Source organism: Pezoporus occidentalis, unplaced genomic scaffold (genome assembly GCF_034315485.1).
Source record: "Pezoporus occidentalis ecotype Australia unplaced genomic scaffold, CSIRO_AGI_Poc_V1 ctg14, whole genome shotgun sequence".
NCBI lineage: Eukaryota > Metazoa > Chordata > Aves > Psittaciformes > Psittacidae > Pezoporus > Pezoporus occidentalis.
In genome coordinates, this window is record NW_026913209.1 from 3,707,883 (window position 1) to 3,734,480 (window position 26,598).

A 26,598-nucleotide genomic window follows, 5' to 3' on the forward strand; every position below is an offset into this window, starting at 1 on the left:
AAAGCAGTGAAATGTGTACCCACAAAAACCAGTAATTGTAAGAGTTTCTAGCACAAGCCTATTAATTACATTAAGCAATATTAGAACACTTTTTAAACTGAAATAGTTGTGCTAATAAATGCAGCCTAGAAACAGATTTGTGTTGACTGATAAACTGGTGGTTCAGTATATGAAATGTAATCACTCCTTTCCTTTAAATATATTTTGACAGATTAAATCTCTGACAATGAAGCCTTTTACTCCGTATCCTTCTGGGTTTATTGTATTCCTGTTTGCCTTGCTGCAGAGGAGCCATGGACAATGTAAAGAAGCAGCTAAAAAATCAGAGATGAATTTGACTGTAAAATACGATCTTCCTAACTTCATCGCAGAAACTCCGATTCAGAATGTAGTTTTATACAAGCGTCATGTTTATATTGGAGCAATCAACAAGATCTATGTACTAAATGAAACCCTCCAGAACATTTCTGTATACAAGACTGGGCCCATTTTGGAGAACCCTGACTGTGCACCGTGTGAAGACTGCAGAGATAAAGCCAATCTTTCTAACAGCGTATGGAAGGATAATGTCAACATGGCACTGCTCTTAGAAACTTATTATGATGATCAGCTCATCAGCTGTGGTAGTATGTCTGGAGGCATCTGCCACCGCCACATCATTCACCCTGACAACCCTGCTGACATTGAAAGTGAGGTGCACTGCATGTATTCTCCCCGGGTGGATGGAGAACCTGATAATTGTCCTGACTGTGTTGTAAGCACTTTAGGAACCAAAGTTTTGGTGACCGAAAAGGACAGGTTTGTCAACTTCTTTGTTGGAAATACCGTATCTTCCACATTTCAACCTCCCCGTGTGCTGCATTCAATATCTGTTAGAAGGTTAAAAGAAACACAGGATGGTTTTGAATTTCTCACAGATCAGTCTTACATAGATATCCTCCCTCAGTTCCGTGATTCATATCCCATAAGGTATGTCCATGCCTTTGAAAATGATCACTTTGTCTATTTTCTGACTGTCCAGAGAGAATCTTTGGACTCCCAGGCTTTTCACACTAGAATTATCCGCTTCTGCACTTTAGACTCAGAGATGCGTTCGTACATGGAAATGCCTCTTGAGTGTATTTTTACCGAAAAGCGGAGAAGGAGGTCCATCCGAAAGGAGGTATTCAACATCTTGCAAGCTGCCTACGTAAGCAAGCCTGGTGCAGCTCTAGCCTATGAAATGGGCCTTGGGTTGAACGACGATATTCTCTATGGTGTTTTTGCACAAAGCAAACCAGACTCCTCCGAACCGACCAACAGATCTGCTGTCTGCGCCGTCTCCGTGCGAACCATCAACGAGTTCTTCAACAAGATTGTCGACAAGCAGAATATGAAATGTCTCCAGCACTTTTATGGGAAAGAGAGCAAATACTGCTTGAACAGGGTAAGTGACAATTAATTTGTTGCATTTTGGGATTCTCCTCATCTCTTTGCCTACTCCATGGCCAAGTAGCCATCTCATCAGTTTCAGTTACAGAATGTAAGCCCCTGATCATTTCAGATTACTTGGCACTGCTACTGATGAATCTCTGCAAGGTTTAGTTCTTGTAAACTGAGTATGAAAATCACTGAGGTCCATATTATGGAACTAAAAAAGTATTAGTGGAACGGGAAGGCGGAGGGGGGGGAAATCCTTGTTTTTTTTTGTTAATTTGTAAGTAATTGTGTTTCTTGACAGTGTGATGCAGATAAATGGAATATTTAGGCAGTTATTTCTTTTAATATGTCAGAAAAGTATTCAGTAACATTCATATCCATGTGCACTGAGGAGTCCCTGAAAGTATCACTCATATTTTAAACTATGTTAATGCTGAATCACTGCCCTCCTTTGAAAAAAAAAAATGAAAGAGCTTGTTTGGAACATGCCATGAAGAGCCAAATTGTAATTCAGTTAGTCATATTTGATACAGAAACAGTCCCACAGAAAACAGTTTTCTTAATGAAAGAAAGACCTATGGAAAGTGTACCTGAATGAGGATACTGGTAGTCTCAGATGGGAGGGTTGCCTTTCTGTACACCGTGTGTTTGGGTGATTGCTGCTCTCCAGCCATCTGAAATATTGTGAGTGAAGGCAGCACAGAAATGATTTCTTCCCTTCTGGCCAGTGTCTGTGCCACTGTCAGTCTTGTAAGGAAATACAGAATCTGGGAGTCGGGTACTTTTAACATTTATTTTGAAACATGAAACATTAGAGCTTTGAATTGTACCTGCTTATGCCGCAGGACCTTGTATGTCCTCTCTGGAAGCTTTCTTTTCTCAAATGCAAGAAAACTGGAGCTCATAGCTGGCATGCTGTCTTCTACCAGAGGGCAGGGCCAGAGTCATTATGATGGGGCTCTGCTGAGCCTCACAAGCCGAGAGGAGGCTTGTGTCGGGATGGAGCAACAGTGAAGGTGGATGGAACCTATCATGTCCCATTGTTGGGATGGCTGGAGTGAGGGTGAAAACAGCAGATCATCACCCCAGTGCCACCAGAGTCCTCCTCAGCACAGCTGCCCAGCATAGGGCATCAGGACAGGATGCTGACACATGCCCTGGTTGGAGGTGGAAGTGTCTTGCATGCTAGAGAAGGACTGCTTGTCACTGCCAGGGGTGAGACAGGGTGGTCTGGGGAGAAGCATCCATTACAGAGCTTCTGTGGTGCCTCCTCAGCAGCAGAATGTGCTCAAGGTGGGATACAGCCCAGTCTGAGCTTCATCACCACAGGGGGACAGCTGCTTATCACAGGCTCCAGGTGTTCGACACAGATATAGGCATCACCAGCGGATTCTGATACAGCAACCACAACAGGCGTAGCATCTTATTCCCTTTCTTTGGGGGGAAAGGCAATTTTCAGGAGCTAAAGGCCAGTTAGCAGACATTTAGTACAGTAACTTCTTATCTTTCTTCACTGTTATTGCTGTCCTAATTTTTCATTTTAGGTTTTACCATCCTTTTTAAAATATTTTTTCAGTTCATTTTAACAATGAATATTGTTTTTCTCTGAAAGTACTTTTTTCTCCTTATTCCTGGGGTATTTTATTTGTGAGTGACTGTCTTTAAAGCTCGTACCCTTTAACTTATCTCATTCTGTACTTTCCTGTACACCCATTTGATAAGGTGATCTTTTCGTAGCAAAGTATACCATTAAAATATTGACAGAATAATTTGCCACTTTTCACATGCTAGGAAGTACTTTCCTGTTTCAGAAGCTTTTCCAGGGGCTGCTGCTGCTTTGCATATCAGAACTGAATGTCTTATACTGCAGACATGTTTTAGTCGCCCACTTCCAAGAAATGCCATCAGAAACCTGATTTCTGCTGCATTAAGCTGATAAAGAGGAAAATGTTTCTGTTATTTCTTGGGGTTCCTTTAAATGGCATAAAGGCAGGCAGAATTTTTGTCAGGATTGTTTGCTAAACATTGAAATATCAAGACCTTCAAGGTTTGTTGTTCCATTTCCTTTGCTTTATTCCAGAGGACTCATTATGGCTCCAATAAAAAGTGTCCTTTGAGTTTTTTTCAGGTTTTAGTTGGTTAAAAAGGCTGGCAAGTATTTGCCAAGCATCCTTTATACACCTGTTTTTCTCAGGTGTGTAAAATAGACCTACAAAGTTGGAAGGTGAAGAAAGGGAAAGAGCAGGTAGAAGGAGGAAAGCATGTTATTTCTTATGCTTGTGTCAGGAATGTCAAATCTGGTCTTCCTTGATTTTGCTGGAGATAAAATAATAATGAAAGAGTCCCAAACCCCTCAACTCTTCTTAGGCCCTTTTTTTGTATAATATAAAAACGTACATGAGGTTATAACACATTTTTCCCCTTTTGTAAGTCATCTTCAACTTAAAAGAAAGCTTTTATAAATTGTGAGAGTTTGTCACAATTTATTTTGTGAGAGAGTTTATTTTGGCAAATTTCAAAACTTGCTTTTTGTAATGTAGCCAAGATGATCTTTCTCTTTGATGTCGAGAGAATGAAACCACAGAACACTGATGCAAGTGAAAGGCACTGACCACTGTGAGATTAAGTCATAGGACAGTGAAAACAGAGCAGCAGTGAATATGGTATACCACTAACTTCAACGTTAAAAAGAAAAATGAGCCTTTAGCAATGTTTGCAAGAGACTGCTATCTGATAATTTACAGTTAGAGTTTGATTGATGAAGGCCATTTCATGTTATCAAAAGAAGTCCCACAAGACAATTGTACATAATTTTGTTGGACTTTGGGTAGTCCATCTTTTTAAGTGGCTGTCCCTCAGGACTATTTAGTCTGGAGCTTCTGAAGGTAGAATTAGGCCATAATAAACCAGAATAAAACATCCAAAATACTTCCTCAACTCATGCTTCTCATATTCTAAACATTAAAAAAATAAATATCTCAACTCATCTTGATGTGGTTGACAAAATTTTCCAGTTTTTAGCCTTGTTTCCTAAAGGAATGAAGCTATGTGGTAATGCTGCTACATACCTGTCTTTCTGGCAGTTGACCTGACAGCTGCAACAATAAGAAATCTTAAAGATGTGAATCCACGTTTGTATCCAGAGGCAGATCCAGTATATGCTCAGGCTATGGAAACTGAGGAAGTTTCCTTTACAAACACAAAAAGGACACACAGGGACCAAATCAGGTATTACTCACCTATGGGAAAAGTCTCTGTCAGAGCTTAGCTGGACAGCAGAGTCAACCAACCACAAGATGTAAGTCCAGGAACAACTGTGCTTTAATTATTCCAGTGCTCGTGGAAAACTTTACAAAGTGAAAATAAAACCTTTCTAGTTCTTTTTAAGTGACATACATGTTAAGTCAAAGCCTGGGCTCACTGAAGTCAGGGATAGGAAAAGTGAATCTGATGGCGCATCTGATTGATATCAGATGTACCTCAGCAGAGCTGTGACCAGTTAGCACTTCCTAATAATTTCCTTCAGTGAAGAGCTGGCTGTCACTTGAGTGACAGCAAGGAGGAAACAGAACTGGCTTTGAATTAAAAGGAAAAGCTGGAGTAATAGTAACAGGGTTTTATTGCCTGAGTCAGGACAAAGGTAGCTGCTGTGGAGGGTTTTGAATCACTGTTCAGGAATCTCCTCACCCACAACGAAGAGAAAACTGGATGTAGGCTTTTAGCAGAGTTTATTTGGTCACCATTAGTCACCATCAGCCCTGGTATGGTACTCCTCAAAACAGAGAAGTTACTTAGAGGGGGTGACAAATGCTTCTTACTTCATTTGAAGACATAGTTCAGTAGTGTGCACCTCTAGTGTGGATTAAACATGATTCTCTAAGTGAGGTTGAGTTTAGCCTTGACAATTTCAGCTATACATTTCAATTGTCAATAGTTAGTTCATGATCTTACAGGCTTTGTTTAGCCTTACTGTGTCTCTTATGTGCTAAACAGCCGGGAGTCCAGTTGTCCTCTGATACCTGACTTCAATCACTATTGACTTCCATGGAAAAGCACCTCTAAAAAATGAAATCCAAACTTAGCACTGTGAAGATCTTGTGGCTTTGTTTCTTCTGCATCTAAGTTCATGTGAAAGCAGAAAGTACTCCATTCACCTCACAGGAAAAGAGAAACAGGCTTTTGCTACCATGTTCCCAACAAGTGTCCTAAAGCAAGACCAACTGGTCACAACTCCTGTCAATTGAAAGGCACAAACAATTGGAAGAACATGAAATGAAAACAGAAGATCACCAAAACAAAAGATAAAGTGACAGTAAAATAAACACATGGTGATGCTTCTTTATTACCATTACACACATGATAGATGAATAAAATTGGGTTATGCTTATATTGTAATGGAAGAAAATAATTGCTGCATTCTATCAGGAAACCGCAAAGGCACTTATTGATCTGTCATCCTAAGGGTATGTCTAGGAATATTTAATAAAATCAAGTGAGACAAATAACTCTTTTGAGGCCCTGTAATCATAACATCCAACACCACTTGGCTTAAAAATTTTTTGGCAGGTTTAAAAATAACACCACATCTCTCTGATTAGGAAGAGTTGGTGTGGCTTATTTAGATAATCTCACAGTATTGGAGATGTTTTTCGTATTGTGAGTGGAATGTGCCTGAATATTTTCCGTAAAAGTCAGGCATCAGAATCCATCAGATTGGTTCAGTCATATATTCCTCTGGAAATGCTGTAGCAAATGGCATACAGCACTCTGCCTGGGCACAAAGCCTGTTCCTGACCGTACAGATTTTGTACAGGCTTCTCTATGGAGTTCTGATGTCTGAGAAGAATAGAATCATACAATTACAGAATTGTTAGAGTTTAAAGGACCTTAACATCATCTAGTTCCAATCCCCCTGCCATGGGCAGCGACACCTCATACTAGACCCGGTTACTCAAGGCTGCATCCAGCCTGACCTTGAACACTTCCAGGGATGGAACATTCACAACTCTCTTGGGCAGCCTGTTGCAGTGCCTCACCACCCTCATGGCTGAGAACTTCTTCCTTATATCTAACCTAAATCTCCCTTGTTTAAGTTTGAACCCAGTACTCCTTGTACTATCGTTACAGACCCTGAAGAAGAGGGACTGGGTAATGAAAAAGAGTAGACGAAAAGGGGCTGGGTGATGGTCAATGTGTACTGACACCCTTTCAAACAGGCTTAAACCATAATAGTAAGCTGACAGGCTGCATCTGTGTTCCTGTTCTGTGCTCACTGCCTGCCTGCTGAAAGCCCAGACAGTACCCCAAGGCTGCTGCCCTGTATGATGGAGTGCAAGGCAGGGTGTGCTCACCACGCAGCTCCCCACCACCAATAGGTACATGACCATCTAGGTACCTGGCCATGCAAGACCCCCTAACTGGGGTAAATAGCATGGTGTAACATAAGGACTTCGTACTGGCCATGTGGACACCATCACAAGGGAGTTCCCAAAAAAAAGGCAAGGCAAGGAAAAAGCAGGTCTTGGAGTTTCTTTGGAAAGTATCACACCACCTGGAGTGGTAGGTATCTTTAAAGACTTTTCCGAGCCCCAGGAGCTATGGAGTTTGGGGGCCAACCTCTTGGTCCCCAAGTGCTGCAAAAACTACATTTTTTTTTTCTCCTAATGTCCTGTTAGGGGCCTGTCTCTTTTTGCCTCCCAGTGCTGCTGCTTGGTGGTTTATCATCTTCTTGATGAAAGCTGGATTTCTCTGTGGAAAGGTAGTATCCGTTAAACTACCATTTTCTGCAAAGGGCACAGCCAGAGTTACTAATACTGTTCCATTTCTAGACTTTTTAATCAGATTCTTCCACTTAAGGTAGAGTTCCGTATTGGTTATTAGTGCAGAAGAGTGACTCTTCTGCTTTTCTCTGGAATTGCACAGAAATCATTCCAGGCAGAAAGTAATTTTTATTTTTTTAGCATGGATATCTGGACATGTGTATTTTATGTCTCAGGTTTATGAAGGCCCTTAAATAACTCTGAAGACTAGAACTGGGCAAAGAATAATTTTATTATCCTATGTAACTTTTCAAAGTTGGAAACCTTTACAGTCCCACGAGATGTCCAAAATGTCGACTAGGAGGTGTGTAACACTGAAGACACTCACTAGAGATGTGTAATATTCAGATCTAAGATACTTTTTCTGGGTTCAAACCAAATTCTGAGGCTCTTTTGCCCCAGAGTAAGTTCCTGTCTAATCTGCTCATGGCTATTCTGCAATGGGACTGTCAGCCACTCCTGAGAGATCTGCCTGGATTTCTTTATAAACAACTTGATGTTCCAGAGAAAGAGATGCTGATTCTGCAGTGCACTTCATGCAGATCTAAGTCCTGGACTCATCCCACCTGGCTTTGGTAGGTAGTTGAAACATCTAAATAAGCAATGAATTTTCCCCTGGTTCTGCTGCCAAATGATGGAGAGACATAAATCCTGACAAAGCAGACATCTGCCTTTCAGCTCACTCAGCACCAACCTTACCTCAGCAGTTTCTCTACTTACTCTACTTGTTCTGACTCAGGACCACATATTGCCGTCATTATTGCTCACTAAAGCAACAGTAGGTAATTATGATCCAAGAGAGTGCTGTGTTACTTGAACTTTCTAGGTGGCATGTGGGTTTCTGACCTCAGACAGCTTTTGCATCAGAGTGGAATTACTCCTCATCTCCAAACATACAAGTAAAACCAGAGTCAAATCCCACAGTAAATAAATTAAAAAATACTGCTAAGGAAGACAATCCATGGCATAAATGGTTCAGAAGACCAGTGTTGGTCACAAAGAAGCATTACTTGCACAGTCTATGGAGTGGGTGAAAACAATGAAATGTTAGAGAGGAATGATCTTGGGGGAAGTGATAGTAAGAGCTTCATTTTCTTCAGGCAGATGTTACCATGCATTCGTACACAGCCTGTGGAAATCAGGGCAAATTGCATGGTTTTCTCCTACTTTTTGGACTCCTTTGTATCCCACATATCTGTTGCACCACTGTTCTGGCTAGACATGCAGTTGTGCAATGCAGTCTTGGAATAAGAGTCTCCACACTCCGCATCATCTTAGGATAACTGCTCTACTGGGAAATCACAGCTTTTCAATTTCATCACAGCTTCCATGTAAATAAGGACTTCTATGAAAAATGCACCTGATGTACACTACAAATTTTTATCAACACAACAGCTCCAATGCATTGTTTTATTTCTTCAAAATGTGTAATTAGTCAACACTTGTCCTTTGATAATCTGTATACCGAGTTAAATGCTAAATTAATATAAGGGAAATCAGCAAAATACAAAGATTACTTAGGTCCATTTTATCTGCTGAATCAATAGGATATACTTAGTGCTAACGCACTAACCAAATTATGAGAACTAATGCAGCAGTGTTCAATGACAAAAGCAAATAACTCTTTGAATGATCTTGACAATAGCACATGTAGTCATCTTAATTTGTATTAACTAATTACATTTAACATGGATGTTTTTTACCTATTGCCTTAAGTGGAGCACCAGTTCAGTAACCTCCTTTCCTGCTCTAAATTTAGCAGTGAAGTAGATCAAAGCAATGAGTATTAAGAATAAGAGGGATGATACTATGTAAAATACCCCATCCCTGGCCAGTGTTCAAGGCCACGCTGGAAGGGGCTTTGGGCAACCTGATTTAGTGGAAGGTTCCCTGCCCATGGCAGGGGCCTTGGGACTGTATGACATTTAAAAGAGTTCCTTCCAACCTGAACTATTCTGTGATTCTACAAAAATTTTACATCAATGGAGTTCTTTAAAAAAATTCTCTTTCTCTAGGGGTCATAAAAATTTGTGTCATCTTTCCATTTGACTTCAGTGCGTTCTAGATCAAGTCCTTGAAATTGAAAGTATAGCATAAAGATAATTAATCCTTCACTGATTCCCTCTAAACTGTTCCTTATTTTGCAACAAGTGGTATTTTGAAGGGTTGGTTTCCTGTGTAACTCGGACCATTTCCAAGCTGTAGCAACTTACAGTAGTGGCCACTGCATAGTTAGGATTGCCTGATTTTTTTCCGTCTTAAAGGACTGTTTCCAGTTGCTTGTTTTCTCTTCACGTCTTCTACTTCACAGTTGAGATTTGAGACATTTCTTCTCATAAAGGGAACATACTTCTATATTTTATATAAAAAAACCTCTCCTTTGAATTGCTTTCAAATACATGAGGAATATTGGGAAGAGAAGGAAGGAAGAAGAGGGAAACAATTCTTTTTTAAAACAAAAAGAGGAAAAAGCTCTAAAAGCCTTTTAGAGTAAAGCTTCAGTGCCTCAGCAATTCTTAGAAACAGGAGAAACCAGTACCCTGCCCCAGGCATGTTCAGTTTTCCATGGACGCTGGACTGAGTTCACAGCACTTACACCCTTGAGTTGTCTTTCACTGGTCAAGAAGAAGCCAGAAACCTGGTCGATCTGCATCTATGGGAAGTGTTTAGCACATAAATTTGTGTCCACTGGCAAAAATCAAGCTGTTGCATTTATTATTTGTTTTTTTCCCTTCCTTAGGATTACAAGAAATGCTTGGTAATGATGTCTGGTGCTACTCTGCAGAAATGCGCCTTACAAAGCGCATAGCATTTTGAATACTGTTTTCAAATGCTTTTCTCTTGTGATGTGATTTCTGAGTGATTTCTGTTACATTTCTCAAGAACATGGAGTTCTTGAGAAGAATAGAGCTTGAAGAAGAAAGAAATTCAGCATACTTAGTACCTATCACTGCCACATTAACATGGAAATTAGCTGTCTTTCTGTGCTGTGAGAGCAGCAAGTGGGCTAAGCACTGCATATCCCCAGAGACTGCTCTAAGCTGGATTTTGTGCAGTCCCTACTGCAAATAGCTGCCTCATCTGTTTGGGATCTCTCTTTCTGAGGTCTTACTGCCCCTATCAGTGTGAATAGGCGCAATAGTTTGATACAAAAGACTTGATCTCTTAATTGAGAATATTTGATAAACAGAGTGAAATGCATATGAGTGCAATGTAACGGTGGTGCCAATAAAGAGCACTCTTCATGTGCGTGTGCTACTGAGCAGTACATGTTACTAGTACTGATGCATGGCCAACCCTATTTTGCTACCCACAGTTGCTTCTCTTGGAAATGCAGCAGCAAGTTTTGGGAAATCACACTGTATCTATAGTGACCCATGGGGTGAGGAGTCTCCCTGTAGACTTGCAGTTGATCATGTTGGCAAAAGCCAGCATGCTACATCCAAAGAATTTCTGTTTCTCATGTTTCTCAGTTCTGGCTGGCTTCTCTTCTGCCTGTTGTACAGTGCTGGAGTTTGTTCACAAGAGATTCTTTTCTGGTCAATTACTTCTAAAAAATAAATGCATCCATGTTTTTTTCTCTGTGTCATCACTGAATGTGCTCATAACAATAAAGAATTCAGACATCCTCTGACAGTTGTATATAGTGAGAACAATAAACGTGACTATGACTTTTTTGAATTGCTAGTAGTAAAATTTTGTCCATTTCACAAACTTCCTGTCTTGTAAATTGCAGAAAAAAAATACTCCATTGTGATAGCATGGTAGACAGCTATTTATATGTTTCTCCTTTTCTCCATTATTCTTTACTCGCTCTGGCCAGCTATGGCATGAAACCACATAAGAAAGGAGGAGGGAGATAGTCCCTTTGGCAATGGAAGAGACAGAAGGCATGAAGTGATCAGAGCATGTAAATGTATCAGAAGTCAGAAAGTTTGTCCTGCTTATTTTTTTCTTCTCTCCCATTTTGTCAAAGAGCTGTAAGTACAAGAACCTTAGTGGTCATCTTTAACTGAGTTCATAATTTAAAAGACTGGTATGTGACAGCTGGGAAGATTTATGAAATTTAAGGTGCAATTCCTTTCAAAGATAACAATAGACAGGTTAAATTTATAACATCCCTCACTTTAATCTGTATGGGCCTAGGAAACAGACAATATAGGTTCTAAATCCAGCCCTCTAACAGACCTCCAACATGATGGTGATCAAGTCACTCATCCTCTTCAGGCAAAACCCTGACTTCATTGAGTCACTGGGGCCAGAATTTCACTTCTTGTATTTCACATGGGGAGAAGCAGTGATCGAATACACTTCTCACCTAATGAGAAATACTGCAAACTGCCCAGAAAATTAAAATGTGTTATGCAACAGCAAAGCTGTGTTGGCTAAAAACACACAAGAATATTTAGAGAGGAAAATCTGGTAAGATTCTTCTTCATTCCTCACAGTTACTCTTCCTGTTCAGAGTCTGCTGTACCTGTAAATTCTTCACCATTATGTGCCCAATTCCAATAGGCCACACTGCTGAAAACTGTAGTTCTATTATTTATCTTAATTCACTGACCTCCACAACAGAAGAGATAAGCAACTCATACACCCTCTCTGGTTTTAATCATCTTGGGAATCAATTTGTTACATAGAATCATCTATCCATTCACTCTACAGCAGTTTCTTTGAAAAAAATTTTTACCATTTGCAGATAGAAGGATCCAGCTCATTTAGCAATAGTTCGTTTCCTTCTGCTCCATGTTATACATGGAAAAGCTCAAAGGAGAAATGCTGTCAGCACTTGTGGGTACCTACTTGTCTTGAGAGATACTTCCAGGATCCATAGCAGAAAACAAAAGCTGATACTTAGGAATCTGATTCCTGACAGCCAACAAGTTAAAAGTGATATAAACAAACCAGCAAGAAATAAGACTCCTGCTTATTCCTGCTTTCACTTGAGTTCTTTGTAACTGTAGTATTTTGCAGCTGACACTAGGAAATTTTACCTACTGTCTTTCAGACCATTTTTCCAATTTGTAAGATTAAATTTTAAATTTAATGATGTCCTCCAAATCGTTCACAAGACAGCATGAGATGTTCTGCTATGATTAAGACATTAATTTAAGACATTAAACTTAACAACAGGACATTACACATAATACGTCTTTCTAATTGAGCCTTACACTTAACTAGGAAGAACAGGTTTTGGCCAGCTCTGGAAGGATGAGCCTGAAGGAGTGTTTCTCCACATTGCAGTTGCTGCAAATATCAATTTTTTTGCTCACAAAAAGTTTAGGGTTAAAATCTTGTGTTATTGTTTGTTGTTTGTTTTTTTTTCCTCGGAGTCTTGTATTCAGACCAGAGACTAGACTGATTAGTTCTGACACTGACCTAACTGGGTAATTTCTTTGAGATATTTATTCAGGACTTGAAGATTTCCTCCCTGCTTTGCAGTTTTGGCTTCAAATGTACAACTCTGTCCAAAATATTATTTTTATACTCACAGAATATGACATATAAATAATCAGTTAACTGCCAAAGAGTGATAGCTCCTAATAGCCCAGCCCAATGATGTCTATCTAGAAGGACTTTTTAGGTGCATTCATCTTCTGTGCACAGAATCAAGGGTAAATTCCAAAACACCACAACTTCCCCTATGAACAAATAAGATAGCTATCCCCTACCCATCTGAACTCTGAGAGGCAGGGCTTGCCCACACCTCATTGCATTCCAGTGGCACACCTACACCAGTTTCACAAAGCCCTCACTATGAATCACAGGCACAACTGGCACCTCTCATCCTACAAGAGAAGCAGTATAGCCCAACCCGAGCACTTACCCCCACTCTAATCGTCCATTTCAATAGTTGTGTGATTTGTCACTGGAACTTGGCATAATATCCAGAGTGCATCATCTGACATCAGTTATTTTTCCACATTGGCAGCCAAATGGATACTCGTGTATACTGAGAGAGAGGAAAGAAGGGAGGGAGTCAGGCTTCAAAGAGTTAATTTAAAGCAGCTTCTTTGCCGAAGTTTTCTGTGTTATCAATCTTCCTTTAGTTTTCTAAGTAGCCTTTTAATCTCTGCATTTCTACTCAAAGATCAAAGTCTTCCTATTTCTTAAACAGCTAACCTTACATTATGGTTAATCCATGAAGCGCCAGGTTTTGTAAGAGAGCCATATGTGGAACAATCTGCAGGTCTTGGGCAGATACCCAAAATTACGACATCTCTGAGGAAGGCTGAGCTGACTTTGTGGTTGAACTGACTTCGGGGAAGCTAGGAAAGGTGTTAGGGCAAGCAGGAAAATTTAGCCACTTGTTAAAATGGGCTTGAACAGGGTTTCTTCTGGCATGTCAGGATGTTTAAATTGTGTCAAGATGACTGCATAGGAGGAAGTACTTTTTTAAGTTTAGCGCAGAAACATCTCTCCCCAGAGCCATTTGCTTACAGAAGAAAAGGAGCTACAGCAAAGAGCAGAGATCCCAGGTTGGGGGAGGGTAAATTCACAAATCTGCCTTATTTCAAAAAGCATGAAAACTGTACATTTTCTTCACTTGAACTGTTCATACTCATTGTATGAGTAATCTTTGCACAGATGTTTCAGAAATACTTTTAGACTGGGTAGGATATGAGTGCAAAAGAATAAAGCTTTTAGCTTGTTTGCTGACCAGAAAAAGGAAAAGCTAAATTTGTCTGTTGATGATTTAACCCAGTCAAATACTGGGTTAAATAATATTTAAAGTGTATTCAATGTTCCTAGTGAAAAGTGTTAGTCCAAAACACACCGTACATTAACAATTAATACCAAAACTAATATAGGAAACCCTTTAGCATGTGGATAACAAACTGTTAAGTCACTGCTGTATCAGGTCTAATCTAGAAGCCCTCTTTCTGCATCATTAAGGCACTGTGCAGAGATTTCAGTTGCTCTTGTTTGGTCTTACACAGGGTTTTGCCTAAGTGATACAGTAAATGGACAGGGCACCTGGAGAAAAGCTGGCAGCGGTGCTGGCTGCAGCTCCTAGAGATTGTAGAAAGCTTCACCTGCCAGTGCTGTTGCTGTGCACAGTTCAGAAATGTTGTGATTCGACAGCAAAGGACTGAGCTATTAGGTTTAGCATTTTGTTAATAGCATTTTCAATGCCTTGGGCTTTTCCTGGAATTCACCAGAGTTAAGCCAGCAAGAAGTTCTTGGTGTATTGTATGCTTTCTCATAGTACTTTGAGGGAAAACCACCTGAATCTAGAAAACAAGAAAATAAAATTTTACTCCTACATGTTCTTTTAGGGTATGTTCCAGATCTAATGAATTTGGTGGAAAGACTTTGACTTTCTTTAAAAGGTTTAATTCAAATTTTTAAAACATGTTTGTAACAACAACAGATCAATTGAAAACATAGGAAAAACAAAGCTCTTGATTGATTACAGCAGAGGAAACCACCATAAGATCCTTTATAATCTCCCTACATGTTTATTCATAAAGTATGTCACAGTGGGACACAGTGGGAAAATGCTAGATGACTTCCAAATTTAAGCTGCTTAGAGATCCTTCAAGGTGTTCCTGGTTGTTATCTGTACGATCTCATGAAAACAGATGATGTAGTATCAATAGTAATGGAATTATCAGTTAATAGAGTACTATTGAATTGTCAGGACAGCAGGTTATATTCTTCTCAAGCGATAATTTAAACTGTATTGTGCAAGAATTTTTCCAGTGAAGACTAAAAACATGTAATCTCTATTCCCAAACTGAAAGAGAAAAATCCTACAAATGCAGCAACTTTATAGTACACTCAAGACATACAGATATTGGACAAAGTAGTGCACAAGGCATAGATGATCAATACAGTAGCCTAAGTAATTATCAGAAGCTGTCTTCCCCATCGTTTCTTTCAAATGTACAATCAGAAGCATATTTCTCCTGTCTTATCTCCCTTTTCTCTTTCTCCATCTTTTTCTCCTCTTTTCTGTTTTATCACTGAAAAAAGGTGCTGAAAAGAGAACAGGAGGAGAAGAGTACTGGAAATTGTTATTTTAGTGCAAAAAAAAAGGTTAAAAAAAATAGCAGCATTTTCAGAGCATCATTTTCTAGGAATCGGTGTTCTAGGCGCAGGTGTGTCACTGGGCAGGCTTTGCAGCCAAAGAATTTTGAGACCCTTGAAGAAGCAGCGTTATGTAAGTCACTAAGAGAAAGGATACCTTGATACATGTTCTTGTACACATCTCATCTGGTTAAATAAAGATCCTATGTCTTATAGCCAACAGACAGGATAAAAAGAAAAAAGTTAAAAGAAACATGCCTGTAACTTTAAGAAGCTGTTGCCTTCCTCATGGAATATCATAACTGATGAAGCAATTAAGTTTGAAACATTTTAAAATACTTTTGGTCAAATGCATTTGTGCTAAATGACTTCACTCTGACAAAGATCTATTCCTACTCGTAAAGACAGTACTCATCTGTACTTCATTTTCTAACAGGCTTTTTCAAGAAATGCTTCATACTGCAGAGCACAAGATGATGAATATCGCTTAGAAGTTACGACTCCCTTGCAGAGGGTTGACTTGTTCATGGGCCAGTTCAACAGTGTCCTCTTAACTTCAATATCTGTCTTCACCAAAGGGAACCTTACCGTTGCTAATCTGGGAACTTCAGAGGGCCGCTTCATGCAGGTAAATATGTTACACCTTCACAATAAAAATACGTGCTAGAGTTCAGCAGGATGGTGATAAGTGAGGAGCATTATTGGCCCAGTTTAACAGGGCATTAGAAAATTGAAATTGCTGAGTAAAATAGAGCTTCTGGAATATATACAAAGTGCCTAATAGAACATTCATTTTAAGTATCTATATGGGCTTTGTGGCTTGGAACATGGTTTTGGAGCAAATTCTACCATGATCTCCACTGAGTCCAGCTGGTTCAGTTCACAGAGCAGTTTTGGTCCATACAAACCAGATTTTTTTCAAAGGAAACTAAACTGAAAGCTCTGTCTTGCATACGCATAAAATACACTACAACCCTAGATGGGGCAGAACAGTGCCTGATTCTTCAAACAGCTTCAGATATACACTTCATATGGTCATTTAGTCTAGAGGATCAAATTAAATCTAGTTCAGTGTAAAATGCCAAGACAGTTTATAATGTAGAAGCAGGAGCTTCAGCATGACTTGTTTCTATGTACTGATCCACTCCTCTGGCACCAAATTACTTGCTAATGTACCCATAGCCTGTGACTCAGATCTGTAGAATTGAGATTTGTTCTTCTTCTACCTGCTTTCAAGTTTCTCTAAGTGTGTCTTAGATTTTCAGGCCCTTGCTCATTCCTGTAAGTAGGGTTACCTACTGTCCCCAGTATATGCACCCTTTCTGGACAAAGGGAATCCTACACCTCCATCTCTATCTCCTGTACAGACAGTGCACAGAACCTGCCCCATAATGCAAATCCATAATGCTCCTGCAGGGAAGGACAGATGAAGAACTGGAGAAAATCATGTCTTTTTTCCCCTAAACGATAAGAGTTTAATAAAATGTTCAATGACAACCATGCCAGTTTTACCTGAACTTCCCATTCAGTTATGACCACCATAACTTTAATCTGCAGTTCGTCTTCAGTGCAGGAAAGCCAAATGCTAAGATCTACCTACTGAACACAGGACCAGCCTATGCTCTGTTCTTAAATATAGGTAACTGGCTCACACAGCAAACATGAACAATTTGTTTAACCTTTCTGAAGCCACTTCCTTATCTACAAAATACAGTTTAATAACTACTGTCTTACAGCTTTTCTTCTCAGCTGTCACAAAGCTTTTAGGGAGGTTTGGTAGAGAGCACAAGGCAGCATTATGCATCATTGTTTTTATCTGTAGCATTCTCTAAATTATTCATTCAAATCCTGCACCACACACTTCATTCAGATATTTGCCTAACTCAAGGAACAATTAAAACATTTCCAGAATACATTTCCCGTTCCAGGTTCAGTTACGGATCAAAAGAAAGGCTGTTGTGTAAACTGCATACTGCCATTAGCAGAAATATTCTCATCATTGAAATAGATTAGCTTGAGCTACAGGGGGAAGTCAGCATTGGACTCACATTGTAATAAGTAGGAGCTCTTTCTTTGAGGGTTTGGTGAAGCCAGCAGGAGAATAAGCATAATGACTACCTTTGATGAGGCTACTTCCAAATAAAAAGGTTAGTATTTGTTTTGCCTTTAAATGATCTTGGAAAGGCTACAGGTCTGTTGCATACAGAAGGCACAGCTTTTTTCAGAACTTAATGTTCACTTACATTAAATCCTTTTTTTTTTTCACTAATAGTTATCTAGGAAATGCTTTCAAACATGTTCATTAACAAATGCCCAACTAAAGCAGATTTGCAGTGTTTCTATGGAAATATAGCTATTAACTGCAATGAGATGGAGATCATTAAAAATTGAGCTATTAAACAACCATTACTGAAGTATAATGGGTTAAAAAAAATCAGGATAATCTAACAGTGACTTAATTTATCAAAAAATATCCCCAAACACTTCCTCACATTTTCAGCAAAGAAACATAATGATGTTCTTTTTTGTTTCATTCACAAATCTGCTGGAACATATTGCAAAGAAGCCTCAGGTTTTCCCTTTTTATGCACCTCACTTTTGCACAGTCATTTGCACTTACATTTTCAGCTGTTTATACATGTAAATAATAAATTTTCCAGTGCAGTCTCCTTGTAACTTGTACCTCTTCAGAGTTAACGATATCTCTTCAGATAGGTATGCTTTCAGAGAACACCAGCTGCAGAATTCTAACTATCAGGGAACCTGTTGTAAAACTGGTTATACTGTATTAACATCTTGCGAACAATTTTTCATGCCAACTATTTAAAAGCAAATGAAAAAAGTATTCATATATAGGTTTCTAAAATTAGAAAATAAGCCCAGCCCTTCCAGTGAATTCAGTTTATCTTGTATCCTCTTTGAAATACCAAACCTCACCATATTTAGACAATATAGCTTGTGACATCAATTTCAGCATTAGCAGTCATCCATGAGATTAGAAGAAAAAGTAGTACAGTAGCTCTGTCTCTTGACAACTGCACCCTGAAGTGCCCAAATATGAAGCAGCTTGGTGAAAGTAATGAACATTTAATTCACATTTTTGCTGTCTTAATTTAGGGTTTCCTTTAATTGTTATGAAACACTGGGGGGCGGGGGGGAGAAGATGTTTAAAACATAATGGTCATGTCACCAAAATTGAATTGAAGCTCTGAGCCTGTGCTGTAGCAGCCACTGGATGCAGCAGCAAGCTACTGGTACTGAACCTGAAGAAATCTGTTTGAAAATGTTTCTCATATTCTTGCTTATACATGATTAGCAGCCAACCACTTGATTCTCCTTCTTCTCTTTCTTTCCCTTTTCTTGCCATCTTTCCATCTCCTTTTGCATTTCTTCTGCTCATCACTTTCTGCCTTCCTACTGCCCCCTAATCTGTCTCTATTTCCGTCTCCATCCATTTTTTTCTCTTTACCACAGGACACTATAGCACAGCATTGCTGCAGAAGTCAACAGAAGGTTTAGCATGTAGTTTCTGAGAACAAAGGTTTTCTTTCTGTAGATGATAGCTACCTGATTCTGGAATTTTGAAGTATTTAGAGACATATTACAGTTCCTATCTTTACAAGTGATTCCACTGAAACTTAGGGCATTACCTGTCAAAACTGTGCTAAAGGTCCAGCTCAGACTATAACCTATATTCCTCTTATTTTAAAGAAGTAATCTGAGGAGCCAGTAATATTCAGAATGCAAAAGCAGGTATGTTTTTAGTCACCTGTTGTTTTCTTCTTGCGCTTTTAGTTTGATTGAATAGAATTATTCACTTAAACAGCTCTGGAAAGCACTAATACTGGAAAGGAAATACAACCTCCTTCACTATTTGTTTTTTTCAGCCCAAATCTAAAACTAAAATACAGTCAATGTGGATGGTCCAAATACAGAAGATTCATGAGTTCCTTTAAGGAGGATAATTGGGGCCAGGAGGTGAATTCCAAAGCTCTCCTGGAGAGTAATTGCAGCCCATTGACATACTGAGCATATTTTGGCTCCATCAGAAATGTTAAATCTGTATTTGGCCATGAATAGATTGGAGTTTGTAGTTTACCAAATATTGTGGAGTTTCTGTTACAAAACAGAGCAGTAATATTTTTTCTAAGACAGCTGACATGGGTGAGACAGAAAAGAAAAATGGTTTTACTTCCTTCCTAAGCTGGAGCCTGACAACAAGCTTTCCCCCCCCCCCCCCTTTTTCTTTTCTGTTGAGAAGTTGCAGCTGTTTCAGCCTTTCTTATTGTGCTTGTTTTCAGAGTGTGACTGGGAACAGAGACTGAAAGTACAGCTGTTGGGTGTAAAGTGAATCAGGTATTTCACAGTGGTTATTTGATTAGAAAACAGCACCCAGTCACACTGTTATAGTTGACGAATCAGATTTTCAGCTGGTGTAGAGCAGGCTTGCTCTGCTCAAGCCAAAGAAGCTGTGCTGAGAATACAACTCACAACTGGAAAAGACACTTTCAATACCAGGCAGAATTTGGTGAAATTATGGTGTGTAAAATAAAAACCCCCATGATACATTGAAATAAAATATCGTCTGGTTTTGCTCACTACCAGTGTGATTTCCCAAGCCCACCCCCCACCCCCGCCTGGAGCTTGGTATTATTTCAGAGAGTGACTTTTGAGTTATGAAGAAAAGAGCAAAGTTCTTCAGGAAGGGGAAATCTTTCTGATAGCTCTGGGGAGAGTGGGATATGGGAAAGTTTTGCAGGATTTATTCTGAAAAGCTCACATTTGGTCTGGCCTTAATGAACAAGAGATCGATGCCCTTCACATGTGCAGAAGTTGGTTTTCAGCATAACGCTGTGCCTGGAAGCAGAACACTGCATGTGCTCCCTACACTTGAAGGTAAAGCCCAAGCAAATGCACTGCTTGTTGGTGCAAGCAGAGCACCAACTTCTCTATCCTCCTCATAAAGAAGAGAGTGATAGAGAACTTTTCACTCTGTGTTTTACAACTACTGTGGGAAACCACTCTCTTCAGATGCAATTCTGGCAGCAGGGCCATCCCATCCTTCTGACTATACCAGTGAAACTCAGTGCACAGTGGGGCAGCCCTAGGCCACATGTGGAGTGAGGACTTCCCCCATGTGCCCTCTCATCTTCATGGGCCAGTAGGACAGCCATCAGTTGCTTCTGGAAGTAAGGAAAGGGTTTTCCCATGGGCATACATACTCGTGAGATGCCGTCAGCCACATTCTGGCGGCAGTCGTGTCCAATCTAGCTGGACATGGGCCAGCTCTGGCTGTGAAGCCAAGTGTTAGCAAAACATGGTAATGCACTGTCATGTCTCAACAGATTCTGGACTGAAAATGGCTTAGGGCACAAGAACCAAAGCATGATGGCACAGACAGGCCTTGCTGGAGTAGAGCATGTCACGCAACAGGCTACTTGCCCTCGTCAGAGCCTCTCTGCACTTGTAGGACATGAAACAATAGAGAATCATAAGCCTTATTCTAGGGAGCAATTATATTCCTTTTTTTTTTTTTTTAAGCCAGATTTGTAGCTGAGAAGGGATGTATGGGGTTAGAATAAAGGTTCAAGGAGCAGAGTTATTCTTGTCTCTGTCAGGGGCTACGATGGGTGAAGGAGAGATATGAGGCAAGTAAAAGCACACTGATTCTTCTCCCAGTACTCTCCTTTCTGACACGCAGTGGCCCAGAGGTTCCCTGAGCTGGAAATTGCAGCCATATCTGGCATTTGATAGCTCTTTATGGACTTCTTTTCCATCCATTTTGCTTATTGTTTTTTGAAATTATTGTTTTGCCTCCATGGTCGTCTTTGACAATATCTTCCATAGTTTAATTCTGCTTTGAATGACGAAGAGCTTCCTTTGGGGTTTCCTTAACCTGCTGTCTTATAATTTCATTTGGTGCCTCTGATTCTGTCTGATGAGGAAGAGGGACAGGGCTCTCACAGATCAATGCTTTGGGAAGTTTTCACACACTGAGCTTCAACTTGTTGGCTTCACATTGAAGTAGACAGAACAATTGATAGTCACATTCATTTCCTAGGAGCACTTGAAAACAAACACCATCACCACCAACAAACTTTAACACACATCTCATTTCTCTGAAAAGAGAGAAATTAGCATGTGTCATAGCTTCTTTCATAGATTACGTGCCAGGGAACATAATGCATGCTACAAAAGTTAGTAGAGACAAAAATAATCACATCTTCTTTTTATTTGTAACTGCAGTCAAGGCTTGGAAAGCTTTCACCCAGAATTCAGCAGGAGGAGAGCCAAGCCTTCAGCATTGCTCTCCTCTTGGAAACAGCAAAGTGACAAGTCCTCACCACTCCAGGAATCAAGGCTCAAAGCCATGGTTCCTATCAGCAAAATGAGTTGATACAGAGCAAAGAAGTACAGAGCTTTGCAACTTTCAGCATGGTTGTTCAGATCCAGTTTATATCATAGTGTACTGGGAGCCATTTCTACCTTCAAAATGATCAAACTTCTTTTGATTTAGTTCTTGTCCCACTAGACAAATATAGTCATAGCAAAACCCACCAGTGCAAATGGCAAGCAAGTGGCATGTTGGAGGCAAGTGAGAGGAGGTTAAGAAATACATGAACGTGGACCTTAAGCCTTACAGAGCCAGAAGGAGGAAGGAGTGGTGGGGTGCCCATGGAGTCATTGCAAAGGTTGTCCTCAATGCTTGCTGCTGTCCTTCCTCTGTGGTCCAGCAATTCCCTTGGCTTTTCAGTACTGGCAGTCTGACCTATTTAAGGCTAAATGCAAACTGTGCATATGTGCATTTATAGGAATGTTGCAATCCTTTCCACTTTGTCATTTTTAAACAAACAGAAAACTGTCAAACTCTTGATAAGTAACATTTTCATATCTATAGCTTAACTTTTAAAAGTTTTGTAATAGCAGTTTTTTCTGTGGTAAAGAACGTATCTTGATGGTGCCAAAAAAAAACCATCAAATATTGCATAATGCAAAATCCATATCATCACATTAAAATTAACACCTGGTGCCAGATAACTGTTTTGAGAGCACACATGTTTTAATATTCGGTTTGAGTAGTAAAGCTTACACTTTTCAGAGGAGATCCATTATACTCTCCATGGATTAGAATGATATACTGCATTTAGAGAGCTACATATGTGCCCTTTGCAAGGCTATGCTGCATATCCCAGCTCATTGGAGGCATTACACAATAAAGCTAACCCTGAGCCTATGTCTTGCTGGGTAATGGCATACACCTGCCAGACATCCAGGGAAAAAATAACAATATGATACTTAGATGGGATTGATTTTAGAAAGTCTCTCATTTTTGCAGAAGATATTTCAACATGTAGACAATAACATTTGTAATTCAATCCTGCTGACTAGCAGAACTGAGCACCAGAATGATTTTTAGAAGAAGCTGTTGTGTGCTGGTTTTTGACTCAGGTTTTTTGCAGTCTTAATTTGCTATATTATGCATAAACAAACCTGAAGTCAGGTCTTGTTACTAAACATTAATACTAGATGATGGCAATGAAATAATACTTAAATGAATTATTTTCGTACTCATGGAACTAAGTGATCACTGACTTCAAATATAAAGAATATTAATATGTTTATTAACTAACTGTTCACTGTTACCTTCATGGAAGTGCTTTGAGCTATGTTGAAAGACCAAATACTTGTTTGGTTTTCTCTTAGAGGACATTATTATGTTTGCTTTGAGAAGGATATGGTTGTAGTTACTGGTAATGAATGTAATTCTCAGGAGAGCTATTTGTACAAACATCAGAAGAGCCACATGGGTTTAAATGAAAGGTCCATCTAGTTCAGTGCTCTGCCTCCAGCAATGGTGACAACTGGATGCCCAGTGACCCAGGCAACATATGTAATACCTTCTGCTTCAAGCCTCCAACTATTTTCCATTCTGGGGATTTCCTGAGCTATTGGGTTTTGTCTGTTTAGGGTACGTGTACAGGTTTCCATGTACATGTGAAGTTTCCCTTTGAATGCATCCCCTTCCCTCTTGCATTGACATCCTTCAGCAAGGAGTCCCCATAGGTCATCATACATTGCTAGGAAGTCTCACTGTTTTGTTTACTTTGAAGATGACTCTCACTTTTGATGGTGTTTAGTACTTTTATTAGATGAGAGTAGGTAGTCTCTACCCACATATGATTCTGTATGCCTTTTTCATATCATTTCCACACCTACCCTTACTCAGTCATGTATTACAACCTTTTCATCATCTTTATTATCTTTGTTATCATCACTTTTGTCATCATCTGAACCTTTTCTCATTTTAACATACTCCTTTTGTCATGGAGCAGCCAGAACTGCACAGAGAATTCATGGTTTGGGCAATCCATGAACTTGTATGACACCAGGATGTTTTCTAATCGCTTTCCAATAATTCCTAAGCTTTTCTTTGTTGGGGTTTTGTTGGGGTTTTTTTTTTTTGACTGCTGCTGAGCAGTGAGATGATGTTTTCATGGAACTATCTATCATATACCACTTTAAATTCATCTTCATTGTATTTTAGCTGACATTTTATTGCCTTGACATGCTGTCCTGTAAAGTCCTTCTGCCATCCTTCATAGTCTGTCATTATCTTTATCACCTTGAATACCTTCAGATCATCAGAAAAGTTTGTCACTGGGTGCTCAATGACATTTCCAACTCATTTATGAATATGTTGAAGAGTTCCTGGCACAGACACCTTGCAGAAGGCATCTGCTGACTTCTCACTATTGCAAGGCTTGACCATTTACTGCTAACACCTGCTTGTTCTCTTTTGGTCAATTATTTAGCTGTGCAAGACCTTCCCTCTCTCCTAACTGCCTGAGTGCAGGCATGTAGATACTCTTTCTCTGATGCTCTGGAAAATGCTTAGTTATTAAATTAATTATTAAAATGTATAGAAACCCCAACACCACCCCCCCAAAAAAAGAAACAAAACCAAAAACAAGCAGAAAATTAAATCAAGACTTTACAGTCTTTGCAAATAGAAATACTTCTGTAGTACTGAAGCATTTCCATGGTAGAAGTAGCCCATGCATGATAGTGTGTCCATGGCAGATTAAAGCCACACTGTATGCATACTAGTTCAGTCCCAAGCAATAAAAATCAGAGGTTTCTGAAGTCCTAAGTAGCCTCTTCTTCCTGCTGTAGAAGCTGTCTTCAAATTGCTTTTTTTCTTAAGGATTATGTTGGATTAGGGTAGGATAGAATTTCAAAGACTGGGCTGATGGTGTAAAAAATGCAGTGTTACATAGACTGAAAAGAGCATTTTTGCATCTAGTATGTGTTATGGCAGCACTATAGCGTGGTAGCAAACTCCTAACTTTTATTCCATAGTCCCAAATGAGTTAGGAAGTGTAATTTGAGCTCCCTGTGTGTCATAAGGTCAGAGTCTTTTTACTTGATCTTTGAGCAGGTGATTTGACTATCAGCCTCAGTACGGTAAAGGTCAGTCAGTGTTTAAAGTACCGAATAATTTTTCCAAGATTGTAGAGATAGGATCCAAATTTTTATGTACTGCTCTGAGGTCGCAATGTAGATGTGTTTAAAGGGTTAACACTGTGGCTCAATCAGAAGGAATGCTTGGCAATAAGAGGAAGCCTGGATTAATGATGGAGAAGAATTCTTAGCATTTTATAGCAGTGGGTATTCGAGATGAGACATGGCTAATGATCAACGAAAAAGGTATTTGCAGCTGTGGTGCTACCTCTCCTCATAATGCCAACATTAATCAAGTTTTTTCATGCAGCTTTGCAGTCCATTCTATTTTTCATTGTCCTGAATATAAAAACAGAGCTCATGCCCTAATACACTGGGAGACCATACTTCTGTGTCACCAAAATGATCACACCTTATTGATTTCGAAAAGCTACACTTTCTGTACTTTGAAACAAACTTGTAGCAGTCTTTAAAAAAGCCAGGTTCATTTTAAAGAAAAAGAAAAGCCTCTTGTGACACCAAACTATAAATACCTCTGGGATGTGAGGCGCTTATTGCCATGAATTAATTCCTCATATATTTTATTTAAGTCTTGAATTACAACAAAACATCAGCTGTAATTACAGCATCTCTTAAGTCGTTTTGGAGTTCGCCATTTTGTTGAAAGACCTTGGCAGTATGAAAAGCCAGTGAAATCATGTAAGTCAATGTCCTAGCTGTTCTGATGCTGCCTTCACAGTCAAAAGAAAAGCTTCATTATAGTGAAAAATTAAACATTTGACATACAAGTTATTTCCAGAATGGCTTCAATCTTTTTAAATAATGAACCCCATTCAATCTCAGCAAATGTTGATTATCTAAAGTCCTTAAGCAAACTACACATGATTCAGCTTTTGAAACATGAACATGATCTTCCCTCGTGTAAACAATCCTCTGCCTTTGTTGCCTGATGCTATCACATTTGGGCGCGCATCCTTCTGGATCACAGGCACAAGCCTATAAAATCTCACTATCAAATATCCACCCCAATCTGCAGATGCTTTATGCCTCTGTTTAACAGCCATGACTCATCCCATTAAAGTCAACAAAGTTACAGTAGTAAAGTTAAGCGTGTGTTTGCAGGAGTAGGCCCAAATTCTCAAAAGTATTTAGGTAACTCAAGATGCAGAGAGATGACTAGTCGGGGAATTTCATGCTGGTGTGACTAATCTCCCTAAGATCTCCTAAAGTTGAGAGAGAGAGAAGGCTGTTGCAAAGGAGCTTCAGGACAACTAAATTAGGCTCCTGTTTTGGAGCATCTTCCAAAGAAGTCTCCAGCTCTCCCTGTCATTTAAGATGTGCTTTGAGCACTCTGTCCTGGACACCTGGCTCCTACAGAAACCAGCAGGACCCACACCTCAAGGTGCCCAGCCACATTTTGCAAGGAGCTTGCCTACAGCAGCAGCGACCTCACCAGCTCTGGGAATCAAGCTCCATGTATTTCTGGCTCTGTAGCACTGCTCACAGTGGTGACCTGTGCCTGCCATAGGTTTGCATTCTAATGGCCCCACGTGCATCAAGACCAGATACGGTTAACACAGGGTAAACTTTACTTTTCAAACTGAAGGACCAAAGTGAAAACAAATGGAAATACCTTTGACTTTTGAAAGCCTGGAGTTTTAAGATTCTTTTAAATTGACCTTGTAGATAAAATTCTTCTTTCCTCAATGCACCGGGCTAAGTGACCCATCTTCATTTTTTAGGGTTGATTTATAAATACCTGAAATTAAAGATGAGAAAACATGCAGTGAGTCCTTCATATTTTAATAAATACAGTGTATTTTGAGGATCTTCCAACAGCCATGATTTTGCTGTGTTAAATAAA

The 26,598-nt window shown here is 39.6% G+C and overlaps 1 protein-coding gene across 3 annotated transcripts in view; it reads left to right on the forward strand.

Moving 5' to 3' along the window:
* Positions 1-26,598, forward strand: part of MET (MET proto-oncogene, receptor tyrosine kinase) — a 90,958-nt gene that overhangs the window by 19,670 nt on the left and 44,690 nt on the right. For all 3 annotated transcript variants that reach the window (XM_062609613.1, XM_062609611.1, XM_062609612.1), the window contains 2 exons: positions 212-1,426; positions 15,709-15,900. In XM_062609613.1, coding sequence (XP_062465597.1) covers positions 227-1,426; positions 15,709-15,900 — 1,392 coding nt within the window. In that variant the 5' untranslated portion in view covers positions 212-226. The remainder of the gene's footprint in view (positions 1-211; positions 1,427-15,708; positions 15,901-26,598) is intronic.